This window comes from Oculina patagonica, chromosome 10, assembly GCF_052425735.1.
Source record: "Oculina patagonica isolate OP01 chromosome 10, crgOcupat, whole genome shotgun sequence".
Taxonomy (NCBI): Eukaryota; Metazoa; Cnidaria; class Anthozoa; order Scleractinia; family Oculinidae; genus Oculina; species Oculina patagonica.
In genome coordinates this window covers 22,984,529-23,005,486 of record NC_135767.1, presented here as the reverse complement: position 1 = coordinate 23,005,486, position 20,958 = coordinate 22,984,529, and the positions used below count along the sequence as shown (strand labels likewise).

Genomic DNA, 20,958 nt, shown 5'->3' with positions numbered 1-20,958 from the left:
AAATCTTATCCGTGAAAGGGTCCACGTGACGTTTGCTTTGGCCTCAACTTACTTTGATTGGATTATTTTTTTTACCAATTCGACCCACTCCTCCCCTATCCTCTTCTTGGAAGTCCAACCTCGTTCCCCTGGTAATTTTGAACGAATTGTCAAAGAAAAAAAAGACCTAAAACGAGGTTGTTGGAAGTCCCCCCGCCCCACAAAGACCTTTGCCGAAAGCTGTGGACTTTGAAATCTATAATTATCTTTTTATAAAACTTATGTTATTTTCTGGGCTTGCTACTTTTGGGTGATGCTGGGGAAGAGGGAGGAAATGGGAGAGAAATTGCATTAGGGCAGCAAAAGATGGTCGCTATTTCAGAGCTGTTAGTGTTTTAAAATTCAATATTATTTTACCCAGGTTTAATGGTAACCGCAGCAAGTGCATACTTCCATCAAAACGAACTCCGTGGTGTAGCCGGAGTGGATATTCCGATGACAGATCTTTTGTCCGATGTGCTGTACTTTAACCAGGCAGGTCCCAAGTCCTACGCTTTCTTGTATCACAGCGAGACCGGCGACACATTGAGTCACCCTAAACTGCCCACACCAGAAGCAGTCACTGAGGATCCCAACACGGTTAACATATTGGAGCTTGAACAGGGAAAGGAATTCAAGGAGCTGTTCGATGATGTTCGGAGAACAGGCAGAGTAAGGTCAGTAATCCTTAGTAAAAGTTGTTAGATGAATGCGATTGCTTGAATAAACAGATACTGGAATCCTTCTTTCCCTCGAGAAATGCCTAAGCAGAGAGGACTTCGAGTCAGTGGAGGCTATACATCATATACAACTCTTTGTTAATACACACTCTTATAATGGGGAGTGAATGATCGAGTTCATGCGCTGAACGCATGCATAACTGACATGTACGATCACGTGATAACATCCTGCATGTATGTGCAACCCTATTTTAACGATATCTTAGATGTGGCGGCCTCCGTGCTTCCTCGCCCTTTTTATCACGGAAGTCTACAATCCTCTGCATTCACCTCGGCAACAGCCTGATCTCCGTCTCGATTTCGCCTCAGTAAAACCTTGCAGGCCAGGGCTCCTCCAGTTGGTATTACGAATCAACAGTATTTCCCCTTCGGGTTTGAAGAAAACAGTTTGTCGGAGTCCGTAAATTGAAAGATCATCGAATCAAAACTCGTCTGACAGGTCTTACTAAGTTGATAACGTGAAAAGAAATCGAAGGACAATTTTGCTATTGTTTATTTTCAGAGAGGCGATATTCAAAGGCGTCAAGCGTTCTATTTCAAGAGGGAGCATGCCAGGAGATGGAGTTAAAACCGAACAAATAGATTACAAGTATTCATGCATGCCGGTGGACCTGGGAGCATACAGAAAAGACTACATTGTGTGTGTTGCCCTAGAACGAGGAGACACTGGAGCGAATTTTAAATCCATAGCCATCGGTCAGTAGTTGCTCAGATTGTTTGAATTTCGCGACAATCTTTACATATAAAATGAATATATGAAATTCATATACCGTATTTGTACTGCGGATATACAGTTTATGCAAATGAAAGATCATCGCAGTAATGTACTCAACTTAAGCAGTTGAGAAAAGCAAGCCTGAAAAAATTCAGGCTTGAACGGGAATCGAGCCCATATCTTCTCCATATCTTCTTCATCCACGGGTATATTACGAATTCACAAGTGACCAGCTCTCAGTTGGCTTGATAGCCCAGTTGGTTAGAGCGCTGCATTAGTATCGCAGAGGTCATGGATTCGATTCCCGTTTAAGCCTGAATTTTTTCAGGCTTGCTTTTCTCACCTGCGTTTAGTTGAGTACATTACTGCGATGATCTTTCATTTGCTTAAAATCTTTACATAAGCTGTCAATGTGACTGGACTCCATTTATTTGTATACTTTCAGAAAATAACCTGGTTCTGTTGCCAAGAGATGTGAGCAGATTTTTTATCTGGTCATCAAATAAGACAAATAACTTCAAAATTCGCGACGTTTTGCTAGTTTCGTATACCAGTAATGAACGTTTCTAAAAAGAATCGAGAATTTCATATATGGATTATGGCGTTCCTCGATAAAATAAGTTGTAGTCATCGAGTGGTGTTACAAAGGGTTGGGGGACAATCAGCGCTACCTTTCAAATAACGTTTAGAAGCAACACAAACAAACATTCAGTTCAGGACTCGGTTTTGTAAAGATGACTTCGAAGCTGGTTACGTATCTTGAGTATGAAAGTCGCTGTATCCGCTGGTAAATACTAGTTTTGGTATGGCCATAGGTTTCAAACTGCCTCATTCAAGTCTTGTCTAGCCTTAAATACATAATTGGGATCAAAGCGAACCAGGTGTCGATCAATGGCTGCCTCGTCCCCAGTCGCTCGCGATCGTAAAATAGAATTCTCTATTTTCCAATTGCCCATAATGCACTTTGTTTGCCCCCCACATTTTGCATAAACTATTGTTTTGGAAATATGCAGTCCTCCCAAGAGAATTTGAAAATAATAGTTCATGCAAAATTTGGGGGGGGGGGGGGGGGGGGCAAACAAAGTGTCTTATGGGCAATTGGAAAATAGAGAACGGAATAGAAATTTTTTTAACGTGTCAAAATAACCACTTAGCTCGGGAAAACCCATACTAATTTGGGAACGCGAAATAAATAGATTCTTGAATACAGTTAAAGAAATAATTAAAACTATGTAAAATATCAAATAACAATATAAAATCGTTGGAAGAAATGCTAGTTAATTATTGAGGAAAGCTGGGGCGAAGGGAGACACCCAACAAGCTGTATAACTCTCTTCTTTTAAAAATCTTGTCAAAGCCCACTTTATTCATAATACCTTATTTATGATATCCAAATTTTTTTATACCAGTTCATGCTTGTAATCCGTTTCAGTTTTTAAATTCTCTTTTATATAACTATTTCAAGTACTAGGCATTAGTTTTTAACTCTATTTTTATAACTATTTTTAATTATTAGATATCTTATATTTTTAGAAATTGTATTTAGCAGGGCCCCTCTGGATACCAGCCACTGTGCTGAATGGGCCACCCTGCATAAATAAAGTTTACGTTTACCTTTACCGCTTGCGCTTCGCGCTCGCTCCCAATCCTCCCACTCGCGCTACGCTCTCGCTCCCAATCCTCCCACTCGCGACTCTCTAACAGAATACGAGCTCAATCGGCCTTGAAAAAGCCTGTGGAGGAGGCAGGTACAATGGTTCATCATAAAACTCGGACTCTAATCAGGCTGAGCCAAAAATCAATCTGATGTCATGTGTTTTTCGTTTTATCATCTAGAAAACCAAATGTCGCAGGCTCCAGTCACTTATCACCGGATGGATGTGTTACCGGAAGCCAAGACATGTTACCACACGGACACCGTCTCTTATGCAGGTATCAATAGGAACGTGTTCGTACAAAATATAAGGCTGAAAATGATGTCAAAGTTTAAAATTCTAAATTGTGGTTCGAAAAATATTGGAAAGTGTCATTAAATACAAGGCTGAAAATTACAAAAAATGTTTAAAACTAAGTGAATTTGCGTGTTTCGCAAAGTATTGGAAAGGAAACAACTCCACATGAAAGATACTAATTTACCGGAAGCCAAGACATGTTACCACACGGACACTGTCTCTTATGCAGGTATCAATAAGACGTGTTATACAAAATGTAAGGCTAAAAATGATGAAAAGTTTAAAATAAAGTAAATTTTGAGGGTTTGCAAAGTATTGGAAAGCAAACATCTTCACATGAAATAACTGCTTGTCAGCTTTCATTTGAATGGTCACAGCCTAAAGAAATTTTTTGAACCATTTTGTAACATAGCAAACATTGGAATGGTAACATATTAGACTTTCATTAATTTCATACCTTTTTTTACTTAGAAGGGTTCGAGCCACCCTTTATTATTTTGATTAACTGGGCTATCGTGAAACGGTGCATTCTGATTACTTCCCAGATCAAGCTGTCTGAATTTCTCAAAATCGGCCGATAAAATCCGATAACCATCTAATAATAACTGAACCTCCTAAAATCCTATTGTTCTTTCTCTGGACTATTGCAGCCATGAACCAAAACTTCAGTATGGAAGCGACTTTGCCTAGTTCCTGTACGGCTTTTTCCCCAGGCCTTCACGGTATTACTGACGTCACTACTCGTTTCGGCGACGTATCACTTTTTCGCTTGGACCACGTGATCCGAAAATAGAGGCCTAGGAACTAGGCAAGAAGCGACTGAAATCGTCGATGTAATGCAGAGGAAGAAGGGTTTTAAAGGATCCTAGTCAACCATGATGCTTTGCGCGTTTCAAGAGCCTAATCCGCCATTTTAAATGCCATCTAATTTCGAGTGTTTTCAATTGTGGTCGACAATCCAAGCGCATCCTTGCGTACGCAATATATTCACGTCTTAAACTACCATCAAAATCTTAAGTAATTATCTGTGCTTCATTTCGAGTGTTTATTTTCTTGGTCTCTTTTAATTTGCCGTTAAAATATTCGTTTGTAAGTAGGATGCCTGATGGCATCTCGCGTTCCAAAGCGCGGTCGGCCGAAACCACCGAACAAACAAAGATAATTCTTTCGCGGCAATCAACGTTCGACTTCTGGAATCAAAAGCAAGATAGTCTTGGCATCAAAGGGCTTAGTAATAGCCAGTTTGCAGAAATACGACACTTGTTTTATTCTTGCAAGCCGATTTTTAGTTCTACATTTGCATATGCTAGAGCACTCAAGCGCCCGAGAACAAGATTCTTCGATATCTAGTAGGCTATCACCATCTTCGATGTTCATTCCTTACATTCTGGCAGATCTTTCAAAGTTGATTCGAGTGAAAACTTTCGCGTGTTATTAAATTTCGTCGCGGTCTGTTGACTTTGTGTGCACGTCAGATGTAATCTGAAACGAGCCTCCCCGCAGTTTCCCGAATGTAAACAATAATAGAGGCGTGGCTGACTAGGATCCTTTAATTCGTCCTACGGCCTCAGCTTCCTGCAATATACCCAATAGAGCAGTTTTCAATTGAGTGCCGTAAAACCAAAATTAAAGTTATCACTCTGACCAATCACAAAGGACACACGCAATCTTGTGAACCAATCAAAACTCGAGGCAAACACATGTAGCCAGCGCAAAGCGCGGAAAACCATGTGCGAGCGGATCACAAATGGTTTCGGTTTCACTTCTGATTGGTTGAGAAAATGGCTCGAGATTTCTAAAGCAATCACTGAGCGTAGTAATGCAAAACCAAAGCAAACGTAATATGAAATTTCGCTTATTTCATTAGATCGCTCGGTGATTAAATTCTCCACAAAAGCGTTTGAAGATCCACCAGGATATTTGGAAGGAGAGGAAAGCGCAAAAGCTGTCAAGCTCTATGTTAATCAGATGATAGGAAGAGCCCACCAGTCAGAGGAAAGCTACGTGTTTGCAGAGGATGCAGTAGTAGCAGCAATGCTGACCTCGCTTGTGGATGAAACTTGGTTCGCGACAGTTAATCAAAAGGAGTTTTTGAGGAAATTTGTGCGTCGCTACATCGGAACATACAATGGTGTCCTGCGCATGTATCCTGGAGCGCCACTGCCAACAAACTTTGATCATCTCTCTCGCCCGTGGTAAGCTGACTTGAAACTATTATGTAACAAAAAATTAATGCTTTAGCAGAAAATAGCAGCATTTTGTAGCTTTAGTATTGTTAGCAGTATTAACAGAAGATGCAACAGTAGAATAAGTGGTGGTAGTAGCAGTCACTGTTAGAAGTAGTATTGTAACTTTCACTGTAAAGGCAAGTCAGTGGCAGTGACGCTAACAGTCTTTGACGGTGACAGTAATAATAACAGAAGCAGTCAGCTCAACAGTAGCAAAAGCAACATAAAGCAGCAGCAGCAGCATAAGTAGTAGTAGCAGTAGTAGTAGCAGTAGCAGCAGCAGTAGTAGTAGTAGTAGCAGTAGCAGTAGCAGTAGCAGTAGCAGTAGCAGTAGCAGTAGCAGTAGCAGTAGCAGTAGCAGTAGCAGTAGCAGTAGCAGTAGCAGCAGTAGCAGTAGCAGTAGCAGCAGTAGTAGTAGCAGTAGCAGTAGCAGTAGCAGTAGCAGTAGAAGTAGCAGTAGTAGTAGTAGTAGTAGTAGTAGTAGTAGTAGTAGTAGTAGTAGTAGTAGTAGTAGTAGTAGTAGCAGTAGCAGCAGCAGCAACAACAGTTGCTTTGCTATTTGTTTTTTTCTATGTAGTCTTTTAACCAGAGAATACAAGGTTCTTTATCAGTTTCATTTTTCGTACTTTTTTAGGTTCATTCGTGCCGCTGCAAATGAAGGCTTGGCGTCAATAACTGCCCCATATCTTGATCCTCTTGGGGCGGGCTTCATCGTGTCAATCAGCCATTCACTAAAAACATCATACGGCAAGAAAAACCTGTTTGGTGTCATCGGTGCTGACGTCACTGTCTCAAACTTCGGTGCCATGTTCAGAAAGCACATCGGGAAGAAATGTCTGGATTCTACCAACAGGTTGAACTGCTTTCTCTTGGACTCAAGTGGTTATGTTGTCTATCATCCAAGCTTTGATACCGCTTACAATGAGTCAGGACACGTTCTGAATAAACACATCACTGAGGTCGATGCTGAGATTGCAAGTGACTTGATCAGCAGTGGAGTGATGGTCAGGCGGGAGTGTCAGAACTTTAACCTCTTGAAGCTACAAAGATTTTACGAGGTAATGCGCATGCATGTCTATTTTTTAATCAACTTGGCTTAACAGACATCCGTTTTCGCGCGCTAAAATTATAAATTCATCTCCCCACCCCCCCTCCCCCAGCGCAAAAGAGGTCTGACATTAGACCCAAAAAATTCCATACTGATGACGTAGCACCACAGGGATCCTTGCTGTACCTGATTGGTTGTTACTAGGCTCCTCATTTTCGTAGCTAAGGTCCGACCAATCAGATCACTTAACGAGTCTGTAGAGTCACGTCATTAGAAAGGGAGAAGGATCGGGCTTGCGAAGAGAAACTTCTGTGGATCTAAATAGCTTCATTACAGCCAAATGTGTCTCCCGTGCGTTATAATTTAAAGTTACAAGCAAATGAAATTAACTTTGAAAACTGTTCATCCCAGCAATATTTCAAAAACCCATATTGCAATCCATTTCAATCTTCTTCATTTTTGACCATGCGTACCTTTTGTATTTGCTGTGTTATTGAAATGTTCCTTCGCTGTTTTAAGTGGTTATTTTTATATTTGACCGAATTTGATGGTCATCTCCCACCCCAAAATTTGGCCAAAACCCGTGACACAGTCCCTTTAACAGAATGTGTAGATGGATCATAACGGTTTACCGCCCTGTTACGAAATAACAACATGATAAGTGACTTGTAGGACCTTACTCATTTTTTTTTAACAATTTGTTTTGTTCTAGATCGTTATGCCCAAAGACATGCACAGCAGTAAGGAAACCGGACAAGCAACCTGCAGCTCTTACGCAATAGTCAAGGTTCCCTACACCAATGTGTTTGTGGTTGTAACAAAGGGTCCGGAGTGTTTCATCAACCGGCCATCTTGCCCATGTTACGACACCTGTACTACTAACAAAAGCAACGCTTGTGAGTGTCCATGTAAAGGTCGCTTGGAATACAACTTCTGCAATGCCAGCCTAACTAGGGAGAGGTGAGTGATTTAGTCGATCTAACGTTAGCAGTCATTGGAAAGTACCCCTCTCGTACCTCCAAAAAAGCTTTTATTTTGTGTGCTTTGTAACAATTGTCGAGGAGGCAGCTTGTTCAAATTGTTAGGGTGCAGCTATTGTACATTGAAGACTCCTGTTGCACGTTTCTCTCCCTACCAGTGTCTTGTTCTCGGTACTCCCGAGAACAGGTCAGTCTCCTCAGTCGTGGGATCACGTACCTGTTGAAGGTCAATTTAGGCCCCGGACACCGGTCTGTGCTTGAGGCTTTCGTCTTAGAGTTGCAAAGCAGCTCAATCGATCCATGATAGCGTGACAAATTTTGGGGCACTTTCGAAGGCTCGTTCAGTTATTTTTTGAGTGGAAACATAAGCACTATCTTTATGGTTGTGATTGTTAGCCGCGTGGTTTATTTGGTTAACGTTATTTGGCATGCATTTAGTTTGTTTAATGTAGTCATACTTTTTCCTCTTTTTAGTGACATTCCAGTATGCACACAACCTTCACCACCGGTGGCTACACGTGCGCCTCTTAATGGCCATCCAGATGACCTTGGAAGGTGCTTCAGTGTGCATTGCGGAAAATACCAGAAGGAAAATGACTGCAATGAAATATTCGGCTGTTTCTGGTGCTACAAGGAGATGGATGGCTCGCTTCTCAAGACACCAAGCTGTAACAGCGATCGCCATTGCTATGGTGGCGTGTTGGGCCGAGAAAATCCTTTTCTTCTTCCACACAAAGAGAAGAGAAAGGTGAAGGAGCGCAAGATCTTCACAATTTTTGGGTTGAAGTTAAATATGGTGACACTTATTGCAGGGTCAAGCGGTCTCGGTGGTGTCGTGCTAATTTCTATCGTTTGTACAGTATGCTGCTTGTGCAGAAGGAAGAGCAAATCTGGTGAAGAGGAAATAGAGTTTCAATCGATGGATGCGTTTGCGACAGAAGACCAGACACAGCTGATGGACCCTGTAGACGCCATGAATATGGATCAAGGATTCGCACCGCTGCCGTTGAATTACCCTGGTCAGAGCACAGCGATGCAGTCGAACATGAAAACAGATGCGACTGGGTGGTCCCGGGATGAACTATTCAACCCAAGCAATGTCCGGCATGTGGTCAAGAGCATATCAGCAGTCACAGCTCATGTCCTTTGTTCCACAAGTGAGCACAATGCAGACGCCTGGAGCTTATCCCAGAAAGCCAAAGAGAAAGAGGGCCAAACCCAAACAACAACGAAGAGTGTCTTTCTCGGAGCCGAAGGAGGATGTTCCGGAAGTGGCCGAAGAAGAGCTGATTACCGTTTCGGGAGATACCCCAATTGTGACAGAAGACCTACAAGTTACTGAAGCTCTGGTAATTACCCAAGACCAGGAAATGACCGGAGAACCGGAAGTGGCCGAATACTCGGAAATGTCCGAAGACCAGGAAGTGATCGAAGACCCGGAAATGACCGAATACCCGGAAGTAATCAACGACCCAGGAGCTACTGAAGACCCGTCCATAGAGGATGGCGATTTGTAAAGCAATTTTATTTGAAACGATATGTGCTGAATTTGCTTTTTATGCTTTTCTTTTCAGTCTCATTTTTTTTTTACAAGCATTGCATTCATTTTAAAGAAATTTTATCCTGTGTTCCACAAATTCTCACATGAACTTGGAGTTTTCTGGCTAAAAACAAATCGATTCATTGTTGGCTTTGAAGACGCTTATGTTTCTATTGTTTTTTTTTTAAAGCGTGTTTGACCATCTGAATAACTTCATTCTTTGTCTTATTCTGCAGACAATTTAAACTGTCTTTTTGATAAATAACGACATAACACTCTAATTACTGTATTGTCTTTTGAGTTACTCTTTCCGAATAAACTGAGCACAAGAAGTGAATCCAGCCAAACGCGTGTTCATTTATTTACCCATCCACATTCTTGTGATGACACACCAAAATTGACAAAAACAACAAACAACAACGGACGACGACGACGAGAGCAACTATGCCAAGGAAACTGCTGGGGAAAACACCCACTCGATTACCAGCCACTCTTCGGTTAAATGGGCCCGCACTTCTTTCCCAGGGAGGAACGAGGACGGGACTCAAAAAGCGGTGGAAATTTAGTCTAGGGAGAACAAGTATGCGCTTTAAGCCTACGAAAGAAAAAACCAACACAAGATGCGTAGAGCTTGTTGTCCAGATTGAATTAAAAGTAATTCATATATATGCAGTAAAAATGGGTTTTATTTTGTTCAACCTATAGTAACCTATCCTCTCTTAGCCAAGTGGCGTAAAAACATGTTCGTTTTGTTAAATAAATATTCAATTGGGCAAACATTTTTAAGATGAAGAAAAGTTATTTCTTTTGTGGTTTACAACACCTCTTTGTTGAACAGCTCGTAACGAAGTGGAATCTGTCCACAGAATATCGACCAAAGTCAGTCAAACAGATCTTCAAGAGGAAAATAATAGGAATATAGAAATATTCTACCAAGCGTTAAGCGACAGTCAAGAAATCAGGAAATTTCAAGATCTATCAAAATCTAATTTCTCCTTACAAGGTCGTGACATCATCACAAAGACAGGTGACGAGAATATCGAAAATGGTCAACTAACGGCTTCTGTTTTTAATGTAATGATAAATTATCATAACTATAAAATAGAAAACATTTATGGGAAGAAATATTTTAATTGTACAAAAAAGTTTCACAACTTGAGACTTTGCGGTTCATTGCTTGAAATTTTTTCCTTCTAGAACGCAATAAATATCTTCTAAACTGTGTTGAACACATTCTAAAAAGCCTCGTACATCTCTATCAGGCGGGTAGCTTGTCACGTTACAACCCAACCAATCATCTTGGATCCCGTATCCCACTCCAAACCCGTCCCGAACCACGGGACCGAACCCTCCAAGCATCAGTGCGGGACTGGATAGTGTGCTGGTGGATAGAATGATGTGATTGATTTGTTTGTAAGCCGGGTCTTGGAAGACATCCGGGACTTTACCACTGGACTCCGCCAAGAGGCGCAGCGCGAAAAGATGACGATCGAAACCTTGGCCTACCGAGAAAAATAATAATGACAAAGAAAAGACAAATTAGGTTGTAAAACCAGTTTCAACCGCAATCGGCGGGTATTGGCTAATTCGGTCTGGACCAGGTGCATCAATTTCCAAACAAATTTTGGTTGAAACGGTTGATGACTGTTCGGTGGTGTTATAAATCAAATTTTTTTATAGTCGAACCCCGATACAACGAGCTTCTTTAAGCCCGGGCCAAACGAGGATGAGAGTTAATGAGAGTTCAAACTCTGGCTCTCGTTTTGCCTGAAACTCTCATGCACTCTCATCGACTCTCGTGTACTCTCATCGACTCTCATGCACTCTCATCGACTCTCATGCACTCTCATCGACTCTCATGCACTCTCATCGACTCTCATGCACTCTCATCGACTCTCATGCGCTCTCATCGACTCTCATGCACTCTCATCGACTCTCGTGTACTCTCATCGACTCTCATGCACTCTCATCGACTCTCATGCACTCTCATCGACTCTCATGCACTCTCATCGACTCTCGTGTACTCTCATCGACTCTCATGCGCTCTCATCGACTCTCATGCGCTCTCATCGACTCTCATGCACTCTCATCGACTCTCGTGTACTCTCATCGACTCTCATGCACTCTCATCGACTCTCATGCACTCTCATCGACTCTCGTGTACTCTCTTCGACTCTCATGCACTCTCATCGACTCTCATGCGCTCTCATCGACGTTGAACGTGCTCAAATTTGTCATGAGGCTTGAAGAAAACTCTCATGAGAGCCGACTTTCATCAACTCTCATCTTCGTTTGGCCCGGGCTTTATAACGAAGTCGCCGGTTCTTTAGTTCGGCCACAGCTGCTTACAGTAACATGCATGGGGACAGAACCCTCGTATAGCAACTGGAGCCCCCGTTCTATCGATGCATTTTGTTATATGTAAGTTTCACCGTAGTGCAAAAAAGTTTTTTCTTTAACATGAACGGTTGGTTGGTTGGATTAGCGTTACGCTGAAAAAGGTTCAACCAAGGAAATCGATTTGTCCGAGTTTGACACCGATTGAAAAAGTCGATCAGCCAAACCAACCGAACACGAGAATTGCAGCCTATTCACAAAAAGAAAACTGATTATTCCCAATTTATCTTGTCGAGTTCAAGCATCCTCCCCGTATGCTGTTACCTCGTCGTGGTGGGGGACGCTTGTGTACCCTTATGACCCGTGACCTATATCGGCGGGGGCTTACATGTAGGCTACTGGCACGTCCGGCCAAGCCGGGCAGGTTACAGGGGCCCAAGAGAGGACTGAATAAAAGCAGCATCTGCTCATCCAGGTTGTGGGGTGGGCGTGGCACCAAGCACAGGCCAAAGCTCGGGACAGGGTTGAGTATTATCGCGGCCTTATGTACCAGACGGGACGAAGAGGGTCGAGTGAGTATGAGCGAGTTTCAGCATCCATACTTACCCATGGCGGCTTCTTTGGTGAGTTTTGAATGCCAGTCAGCAGCTCGTCTGATTCTGTCTGTCATCTCCTCCACTCCCGCGCGGTGCGACTTTTGGAAAGCTTCTGCGCATGCTACAGTGGCGTTAGACGCTGGTCTGATTGTCTCTGTTCGCCCATGCTTGAACGCCGCCGTGCTACAGGACTCGTATGTAGGAACAAACTTGCCGTTTTGACGAAAGATAGCCATCTAGAAAGAAAAGATACCGACTAAATTTTCAAACAGAAGAATTTCCGCCACCATCGCGCTTCCTCACGCTCTATCTTCGCACTTCGCGAACATTCGTAGCTCCGTACCCTCTAAACATGGATTATACTACATAGTTAAAGTACACTCGTACAGTAAAAAACTAATTTGTCTGTTGTCTTCCAAAGTGATTCTCAGTCATCGTTAGGCATTTGTTTTTCTTTCTTTAAAATGTGTAAGAAATGTCTTATTGCCCAAGCTTGCTCGGGAACGAGCTGGAAAGATATCGGTGCTGCACGTTTCCCTTTCGCAAACGGTTGACGCCATTTTCGCGACCCTTTGACACCTTCGACCGATTTTCTTCAAGTACGTCCATCGCAATAATAAGAATATTTTTAAGTCTTCATGAACTTGACGTGCTGCTCAACGTCCGAAATGTTACGTGATACATAATTACCCATTCAAAACCCAACAAAACGTAACATAACATAACGTAACTTAACATAACAAACATAACATAACATAACATAACAAACGTAACGTAACGTAACAAACATAACATGGCATAACATGACAACATAACATAACAAATGTAGCGAAACGTAACATAAAATTCACGTCTTCTCACCTGAAAAGCCAACTGCATGATTGCATCTGGACTAAGATTTTTACTCTTGATATAATTTTTGCCATACGTGTGAACTTGAAGTTCAGCGATGTCTAATCCTTTCACTGTATTGTCAAACTTTTCCTTTGCCGCGTTTATTCCCCTCTCTATTTCCGGGTTTAAATTGAAATCAAGTTTTCTCACGGTCGTCTCGGCACTGAAGTTCTGAGCGCTGGCTGGGGTACAGGCTGGGCGAGTCGTAGTGTCTTTGAAAACCTGAAAGATAACGGGAACTTTTGTCAATACTGACCCCTATGGCATTCTATAGCCGCTGGTTAGTGCGACGGACTCCGGGGTTCGAGTCCTAGCTGTTGTTCCTTTTTTTTTATTTTATTTATTTTTTTTTTTTGGGGGGGGGGGGGGAGGGCAAGAGATCTACGCACTAGCACTTTCTAGCTGGGTGTATAAACGGATTTCGGTGTTTGGGAAACGTGATACATATCTCGTTACTTGTGTGATAGTTGCTGATCACATCTGCAAATGAACCAATCAGAACTCAAAGCAAAAACATACAACCGATGCTAAGCGCGGGAAAAAGTGAAACCAGTGCCAAGCGCTGGATACCATGTAACCAGTGTCAAGCGCGGGAAAACATGTAACCAATGCCAAGAGCGGGAAAACATGTAACGAGGGCCAAGCGCGAGAAAACACGCAACCAGTGCCAAGCGCGGGAAACAAGAACCCAGCGCCAAGCGCGGGAAACAAACAATGGTACGCGGAAAAAATACAAAACCAATGCCAAGCGCGGGAAAACATGCAACCAGCGCAGGAAACCACAAGTAAGTGAATTCAGGATTTGTTTTTAGCGCCTGTTACGCGTTCTATTCATTACCTCATTAAAGAAACGCAAAACGGCAACACCATCTCCCCAGGCATGCTCAAAATTCACCGCTGCTTTTCCGTCCTTACAAATGATTAGCTGGAATGACTTGTCAAACCACCTGTTGGACAAAAACATAATAACAAACGAGACATTGACCCAGGAACAAAGTCTACAGGAATAATAAAAAGAGAACTAGAGTCCGGCGATTTAAGCTGATGCGATTCCAAACTCTGGACGCATAAATTCTATATGAACCTACTTCGGTTGTTTGATAAGGAAATGCTGATAATTCTCGCGCACTTTCAAATCGTTTCTCCTTGCTACTGCTCTGATGAAGGGCTAACGCTCAAAACAGAGGCTTTTCAAATTCGCTACACGGCGGTTAGTTTACCCTAACTCGATCAATCTGGTTGAAGATCATCAGCGTTTTACTTGCCGACGCAGCACGAAGTCTCTCTTTACATTTACATTGAGCATTAAATTTCTTAAAGGGGCTTTGTCACGGATTTAAACAGATTGTTAAACAGGCAAAATTTACATTTGTGTCATAGGAAACCTTAAACTAACGGTTCATTTTTGTTAAAGCCATATTAGAACACTGAAACTGTTAACAAGCGTCTTTGGCTGCGGATGGTGATCATCCAGTGGAAATGAAGTTTGACTTGAAAAATTAGGCTTAACTTTTCAATTTGTTTCCACACGTCTTCATAAAATCAAAATCTATAGTCGAAGTTTGATTTTTATCGACAAAAAAAATTAATGTTATACTTAAGATGTTCAAAAATAATATTTGCATGGGTTAAGTTGCCTCCCACTAATTAAGAAAAGTTAAGTGAAAAAATCTGCGAAATCTCTGTGACACAGCCCCTTCAACATTCTCGTCATTTCAAGTAGAGAGATCTCACTATTTTTTGAAACTATCTGACGTGGAACGAAGTGACCGTAAAGCAGCACAGCAGTTTATTTTGTATCAAATCGTTTTGCATTAGGTTGTGCTCGTCTCAGTTTTGTTATGTTTTATTTTTCTTGAACACGACCCAGTTTCTATCTCACCGTTCCTTACCTGTTTTTTCCGTCGCCATGTAGAAACGTTCTCGTGACATCCGCTACACTATTAACGTCATGATCATCCAAGCAAAGAACAAACACAGCGCTGTCAATCAATCTCAGTACCTCCTCGTTACCAGGAATGGCTTCCAGCGCGTGACGCAGGTTCGCCCACGTGTCACGATTTTCTGACGTCAGAGCGGCGACTGGGAAGTTGGGGGGAGGGGTCGGGTCGTCAACGATATACTTCAGATTTTGATAAATTGTTGCAGTTGGAACAATGTGACCTGAAAAGGAAAACAAGACCAGGTATTGCTTTGTGGAATATGGCAACGATTACTTTCAATTTGTCATCTGATTGGTCGAAAATGTGGCGCAAGGTTTGTTTAAACCAATCACAGAGCGAAGAAAATTAAGGCGGTTTCTGCTGAACAATTGAGCAATAAAGGCTAGATTAAGGTACCAAAACAAACTCATGGTATTGTGACAGTCACAGTTTTGAAATTTTAACTTTTAAGTTGACCCTACACGAGAGAAATAAATTTGAAGTTCTCCATTATTTTAGTTAAAATAAACGTTTCAGGTCGGTTCAAAACAAAATAACACGCGTTTTAAGCTTTTTTACGAGATTTGACATTAACTAAAACTTTCTCGAGAATTCTTTAGAATTTTATAGCGGGGACAATTGAAGAACTGAATTACAATGAGATGTTTCAATCAGTTTACAAAATGCCACCGTGCTACAAGTAGATTTTTGGCAATTACCTTTTTGCACTTATTGCTCGATTTTTCAGCGGAATCCGTCTTAACACACAACCTGTTCCTGACTATACTTGTGACACGCAGTGGAAAGGCCTGTAACTGGCTTGTATCTACGCGCCTAGTGCGTTATTGTTTTGATGAGCCACCAATTTCTCATTACTGACATTAGGGGAAAAGCGGGGGAATCAGTGGGGAGAAATTATGTTTCGAGCAACTCATCTTACCATCAGTTGTTATTGTATCAAAAACATAAAAATTCCCATTTCTCATTACAAGCATATGCCGTCCACTCTCAAATGTAGCTAGCCTGTCTTTTTTCAGCTCTGGAATCCGTGTTGAATTGAACAGCCTGGCATACTGACTCATGTCTAGAGGAAAAGCTTTTACTAGAAATGCACCGTACCACGACAGCTGCCTGGGAACAAACCTGAAATGAACGAAAGCAGTGAGTGGAGTACTGGTCTTATGAAAAACAAAGCTGGAGAAGTCTACAAAAGGAAAGAAAGAAGAGAAAAAAAAGAAAAGAAAGAAAAGAAAAGGAAAGGAAAGAAAAGGAAAGGAAAGGAAAGGAAAGGAAAGAAAAGGAAAAGAATATTGACTGGGAAGGTACATAAAACCAAACAAAAGCGGAACAGTAGCTCTGTAAGTTACATAACACAAGTTTTGAAATGTTTATTAACAAACGAGTAGCAGTGTTTTATCAAGTTTAAAACACGACGCAGCCGAGTGTTCTAACAGAACAGTAGCTCTGTAAGTTACATAACACAAGTTTTGAAATGTTTATTAACAAACGAGTAGCAGTGTTTTATCAAGTTTAAAACACGACGCAGCCGAGTGTTCTAGACTTGATAAAACATGAACTGCGAATTTATTGAACGCCTTTAAATCTTCTGATGTAGATCAACTCATTCTGGCACTAATATTTAAATTTGGGGTTATTTTGGCCGAGAAAATTGGACGTAAAGTTTAGCCGTGTCTTTATCAGATATGAAGACACTCATTAAACATAAATTTCTTTTTTATTTTCTTTATGAATTATAAACGAGTTTTTGAATGCTGGTATAGTATTTCTAGCTATTTTCTTAACAACAACATGAAATGTCCAAATACTGGGTTCTTATGGAGAGGACTATTTGGAATTGAACGCTTTACACACAGAGTGAAAAGAAATTGTAAAGCAAGGACAAGACTAGAGAAAAGACAAACAAAGCCAAGATTTGATTGCAGAACATTGGATCAAGGGTCGACTCACGAAATTATTACACTCAAAACAAAACAAAAAATCTGTTTCACTGTTGTTGTTGTTTTTAATTGGGACCTGTCCTTTGTGTTTTTTAGTAACACTTCAGAGTTGTTTAGGCACATTGTAGGTTAAGACAATTCAGGACTCTCACCTTATAACATTCCTAAACCACTGCGTATCACTCAATTGTGGCTTTAAATGATAAACATCTGGTTCAAGAAGTGTTTCATCTAATGACAATTTAAACCTCATGGCTGACTTTATCATGTTGGTGGCTCTGACTACCTGCAAGCAAGAACATAGCAAACATGCTTAAAGATTATTGCAAAAACGTTTTTAGGAAACTGGCTTACTGTATTTCTGAGCTGTACACTATCACAGACTCTTATCACACAATTTAAAATTATTTTTTCTTAAAAATTTTCTTCAACTTATAATGAACATTTGCAGCATAATATTTGTTTAACAATTCAAAGGTATCAATAATTACCACAGAAGAAATTTAATACTGAAATGATAATAATAAGCTAACTGAAACTGGCCCAAAATTGACCTTCTTTTCAATAGATACAAATTACAGTATTCTTTAATCTTGGAAGGAATTTATCAGTAAGGCAGTGGGGTACATGAAAAAAAAAAATGGAAAAAATACTTAAATTTATTTTATGTAAATATTTTAGTTTAAATATTAATGAACAGATTTAAAGTAGATACCTGATCATTATTATCTGCTGTTGGATCATCTTTAAACATCATAAACGGATTGTAGTTCAGGACAATTGACTCCCGGGCTGATAAATACATGTCGTACCAGGGACCTGACAAATGCCGAGAACAAACAAAGATGTCACTTTTCAAAACAATGCGTAAACAAGGTGTGTTTTTATTTTTCATGGGAATTATACACTGAAGCATTGACACCCACTTTCAGTGTTACATCTTTTGACATGCTGTTTGAAATGAGCCAATCAAGACTGAATCATGCCGGTTTTGGTTTCATGCAAATGAGCCCACAAGATCAGAAGGTCATGCTAGTGGGCTGTGATAAGCTGATTTTGATCTGTCTTTTTTGTTTAGCATGAAAGCAATGTAAGGGTGTAATACCTGCTATGTAACTTGTGTGTTTGTTGCTTTTGTTTTGCTGCACAAGTTCAGCATTAAGACCTATTGAGAGAGAAAAATAAATAAAATGTAATCACAGCTTTATTTCACTCACCAATTTACTTACAGGAACGAACAGATATCTTTGGAAGTCTCGATAAGTGGTCAGCAATGCCAATGATGAAAATAAATTACGGTGTGTAAAACTGGAGACTTTCAAACTTTTTGTTGTATTTTGATTAGATTTTATAAACAATGAAATTTATTAAAATCATGTTGCAGGAATTGGAATTCATCCTTAAGCAAATGCAAATTAATTCCTGCATCATTTAGTTACACTATTCTTTTGAAAATACAAATTAATTCTTATACATCTTGAGATAACTTTTTTGATTTTTTTTTTACATTTTAAGCATATAACTTCATTGTATGCTTGCTCTGTTACTGTATTAATAGCTGAGGGGGGGGGGGGGAGGGATGGTGGCATCACATGATCTGATAGTTAGCATATCAAGAGAAATGCTCGTTTTCGAGTGACAGAAGACCATTTCTGCTTTGTCCCGAAGCGAAATGGGTTTTCTTGGGTACAGGATTTGAAACTCTAGCTTAGTGACCACGTCATTGTGACAAAGGTAGCCCTTAACCATAGAGAGGCACGGGGCAATTGTCATCCTGCAAATTTAAACTTTGAGTGATCTAATCTTTTAAAATGCTTTTGATATAACATGTACACAAGGTGAGTTTACTCAGACATTTCCAGCCGATTCTGGTGAAATTTCCACAGGGAGTGTCAAACGATGCAATTTGAGTTCCGTACCCAAGATAACTGGTTTCGCTTTGTGACGAAGCAGAAATGAACTTCTGCCGCTCTAAAATGAGTGTTTCACGGGCAGTTGAGATGAGCCTTGGAACCTCAGGAGAAGCAAATGGAAAGAAGAATCATCGACGGCTGGCGTGAGGCGATTTTGGCGAGATTCAACCATAATTGTGGGATTTATAGAGCTTCGAGTCTCTGGGATCAAGGGTATGGATTGAGAAATCCAAGCTTGACTCTTGTGGGGTTGTTTTTTTGTATTTACTGTTTCTCAGGAGCTTAAAATTATTTACTTATAATCTTTTAATCTATTTATTTTAATTATTACATGCAGACTAAGGTGGCAAGTATAATGGGCATTCACGTGAATTAAATTGAATTATGTATAATACATACCTGGGGCCTCACGCTTTTGAAACTTGTCAACTAGTCGTTTGGTGTTTTCATATTGTTCAGGAGTTAATAACGGTTTCTGTGCATCAAGATACCTCCGACATGTATCCTCAAGTTTTGGAATTGGTAGTCTTGGAAGACTGTCTTGAAAATGAAAAGTGTGAACCTTGGTCTTGGGTTCAATGTACCTTTGATCCTCTGAACTTGAACTGAGAACAAAAAGTTTTACATGGTTAGGAATATAAAAATATATAGCAACAACAGAATATAAACTACACTGTAAGAAAAAAAACTAGATTTTGTCTTCAGCTTTCTTGGATGCTTCTATAGCAGGCGTGACAGACATGACTGCTTAGCCTGCGTGGCCGGCATTCTAAGGGGAAGTAGAAGGGAAGTTCGAGTACGAAGCGCGAGGTGCTTCGAACTTCCTTTCTCCTTCCCCTTAGAATGCTGGCCATGCAGGCTAGTGACTGCTTGAAGGGGTGGATATTATGGTAAATATTTCTGGTAATGAAGTGAGTGTTGTCATTGATAAATTTGGGACTTTTTGAGACATTTTTAGCCTCGCAAAGGAAATGAAGACTTCACTTCAAATTATGTCAAGGAAAAATTAGTGATAGGGAGACCTGTAGAATTTGAAGTACAATTCTGCAAGAATAATATAAACATGTTCATGTTTATGTTATTCTTGCAGAATTGTATTCAATTTCGTAATACCCTACATGTACATTTCAAGTTTTAAGTCAGCCTGGGGTCTAATATCCATTCTGGACCCCAGGCTGCATCTTATGTTAATGTAGGTTACGCCTAAGATCTTCGGCAGACAAAGGGCCTTCGCATTGACTTGGCATGTCTTCGGCATGGGATGTACATGGAATGCACCCTGGTACTAACCCAGCTGACATAAGTGCATTTCTTGATCTGTCAATGTACATGTACCCTGTTACTCTCCCCAGCCTACTGATTGCTATATATTTATTTTACTCTTAGTTCAAAAACTTTCGTGGTACATCAAGACAATATTCTCTAGTTGATGATTTCCTATAGTCTCATCACATGTCTGCTTGACAATGTATTGATATTGGAAGGAGAATATAGATATTGATCATTCTCTGGCTCACCTGCTGTAGCATCTGCTTTGACACCGTTTTGCAGTCACTCCAGACGGAGAAACAAAACATACAGAACCCTTCAATAAATAAAGAATTATTTCGTGTTTAAGGGAACAACAAGTTTCCTGAAAACTATAAACAAATTCTCGTGAATTTAAACATCAAAACAACGAGAGAGTACAAACCTTTACGCTGGTTCTAGCTGCGTTTCCTTTCGATAAAACGACTCTTGAAATAATCATACTTAAACTTTCATTCAAAGTTTCATTGATAAATAGCGAAATAAATGTGATTTATTATACAAAAGAAACTGACATGACTTGATCGAGGTTTTGATCGAAGCCGGTCGATCGAAGTCCACAATAGCCTGCAAGCATGCTCATCAGCGGATTCTGTGTTTGAAAAGGTATGTCATATATCACATATTAAAGTGTGATCCGGGACTTCCTTCGATCGGCAAAATGTCTGTGGATTCCGCTCTATACCTCACAATAAATGTTCATAAAGTGTATTGGTTTATCATCTTAGGTGGGGGCGAAGATGGGATAGATTAGGGGGCTTGCTGAAAAAAACAAATTAAATGAAAAAAAAAAAAAAACTTCAAGAAGG

The 20,958-nt window shown here is 40.5% G+C and overlaps 1 protein-coding gene and 1 pseudogene across 2 annotated transcripts in view; one reads left to right on the top strand and one right to left on the bottom strand.

Moving 5' to 3' along the window:
- Positions 1-9,558, top strand: part of LOC144667453 (VWFA and cache domain-containing protein 1-like) — a 19,031-nt pseudogene extending 9,473 nt beyond the window's left edge. The window contains exons 8-14 of the transcript XR_013573314.1: positions 401-695; positions 1,261-1,454; positions 3,310-3,405; positions 5,293-5,620; positions 6,288-6,711; positions 7,414-7,661; positions 8,156-9,558. The product of XR_013573314.1 is annotated as a VWFA and cache domain-containing protein 1-like (transcript). The remainder of the gene's footprint in view (positions 1-400; positions 696-1,260; positions 1,455-3,309; positions 3,406-5,292; positions 5,621-6,287; positions 6,712-7,413; positions 7,662-8,155) is intronic.
- A 337-nt stretch (positions 9,559-9,895) lies between these two features.
- LOC144667450 (carnitine O-palmitoyltransferase 2, mitochondrial-like) lies at positions 9,896-20,712 on the bottom strand. The gene is made up of 12 exons (XM_078528868.1): positions 20,535-20,712; positions 20,359-20,426; positions 19,241-19,446; positions 18,034-18,093; positions 17,644-17,747; positions 17,081-17,214; positions 15,911-16,113; positions 14,941-15,211; positions 13,887-13,995; positions 13,016-13,270; positions 12,165-12,390; positions 9,896-10,723 (listed from the first exon to the last, which is right to left on the bottom strand). Exons 1-12 carry the CDS (start codon positions 20,589-20,591, stop codon positions 10,392-10,394), a joined length of 2,025 nt encoding a protein of 674 aa, XP_078384994.1. The 5' UTR covers positions 20,592-20,712; the 3' UTR covers positions 9,896-10,391.
- Positions 20,713-20,958: the final 246 nt, after the last annotated feature.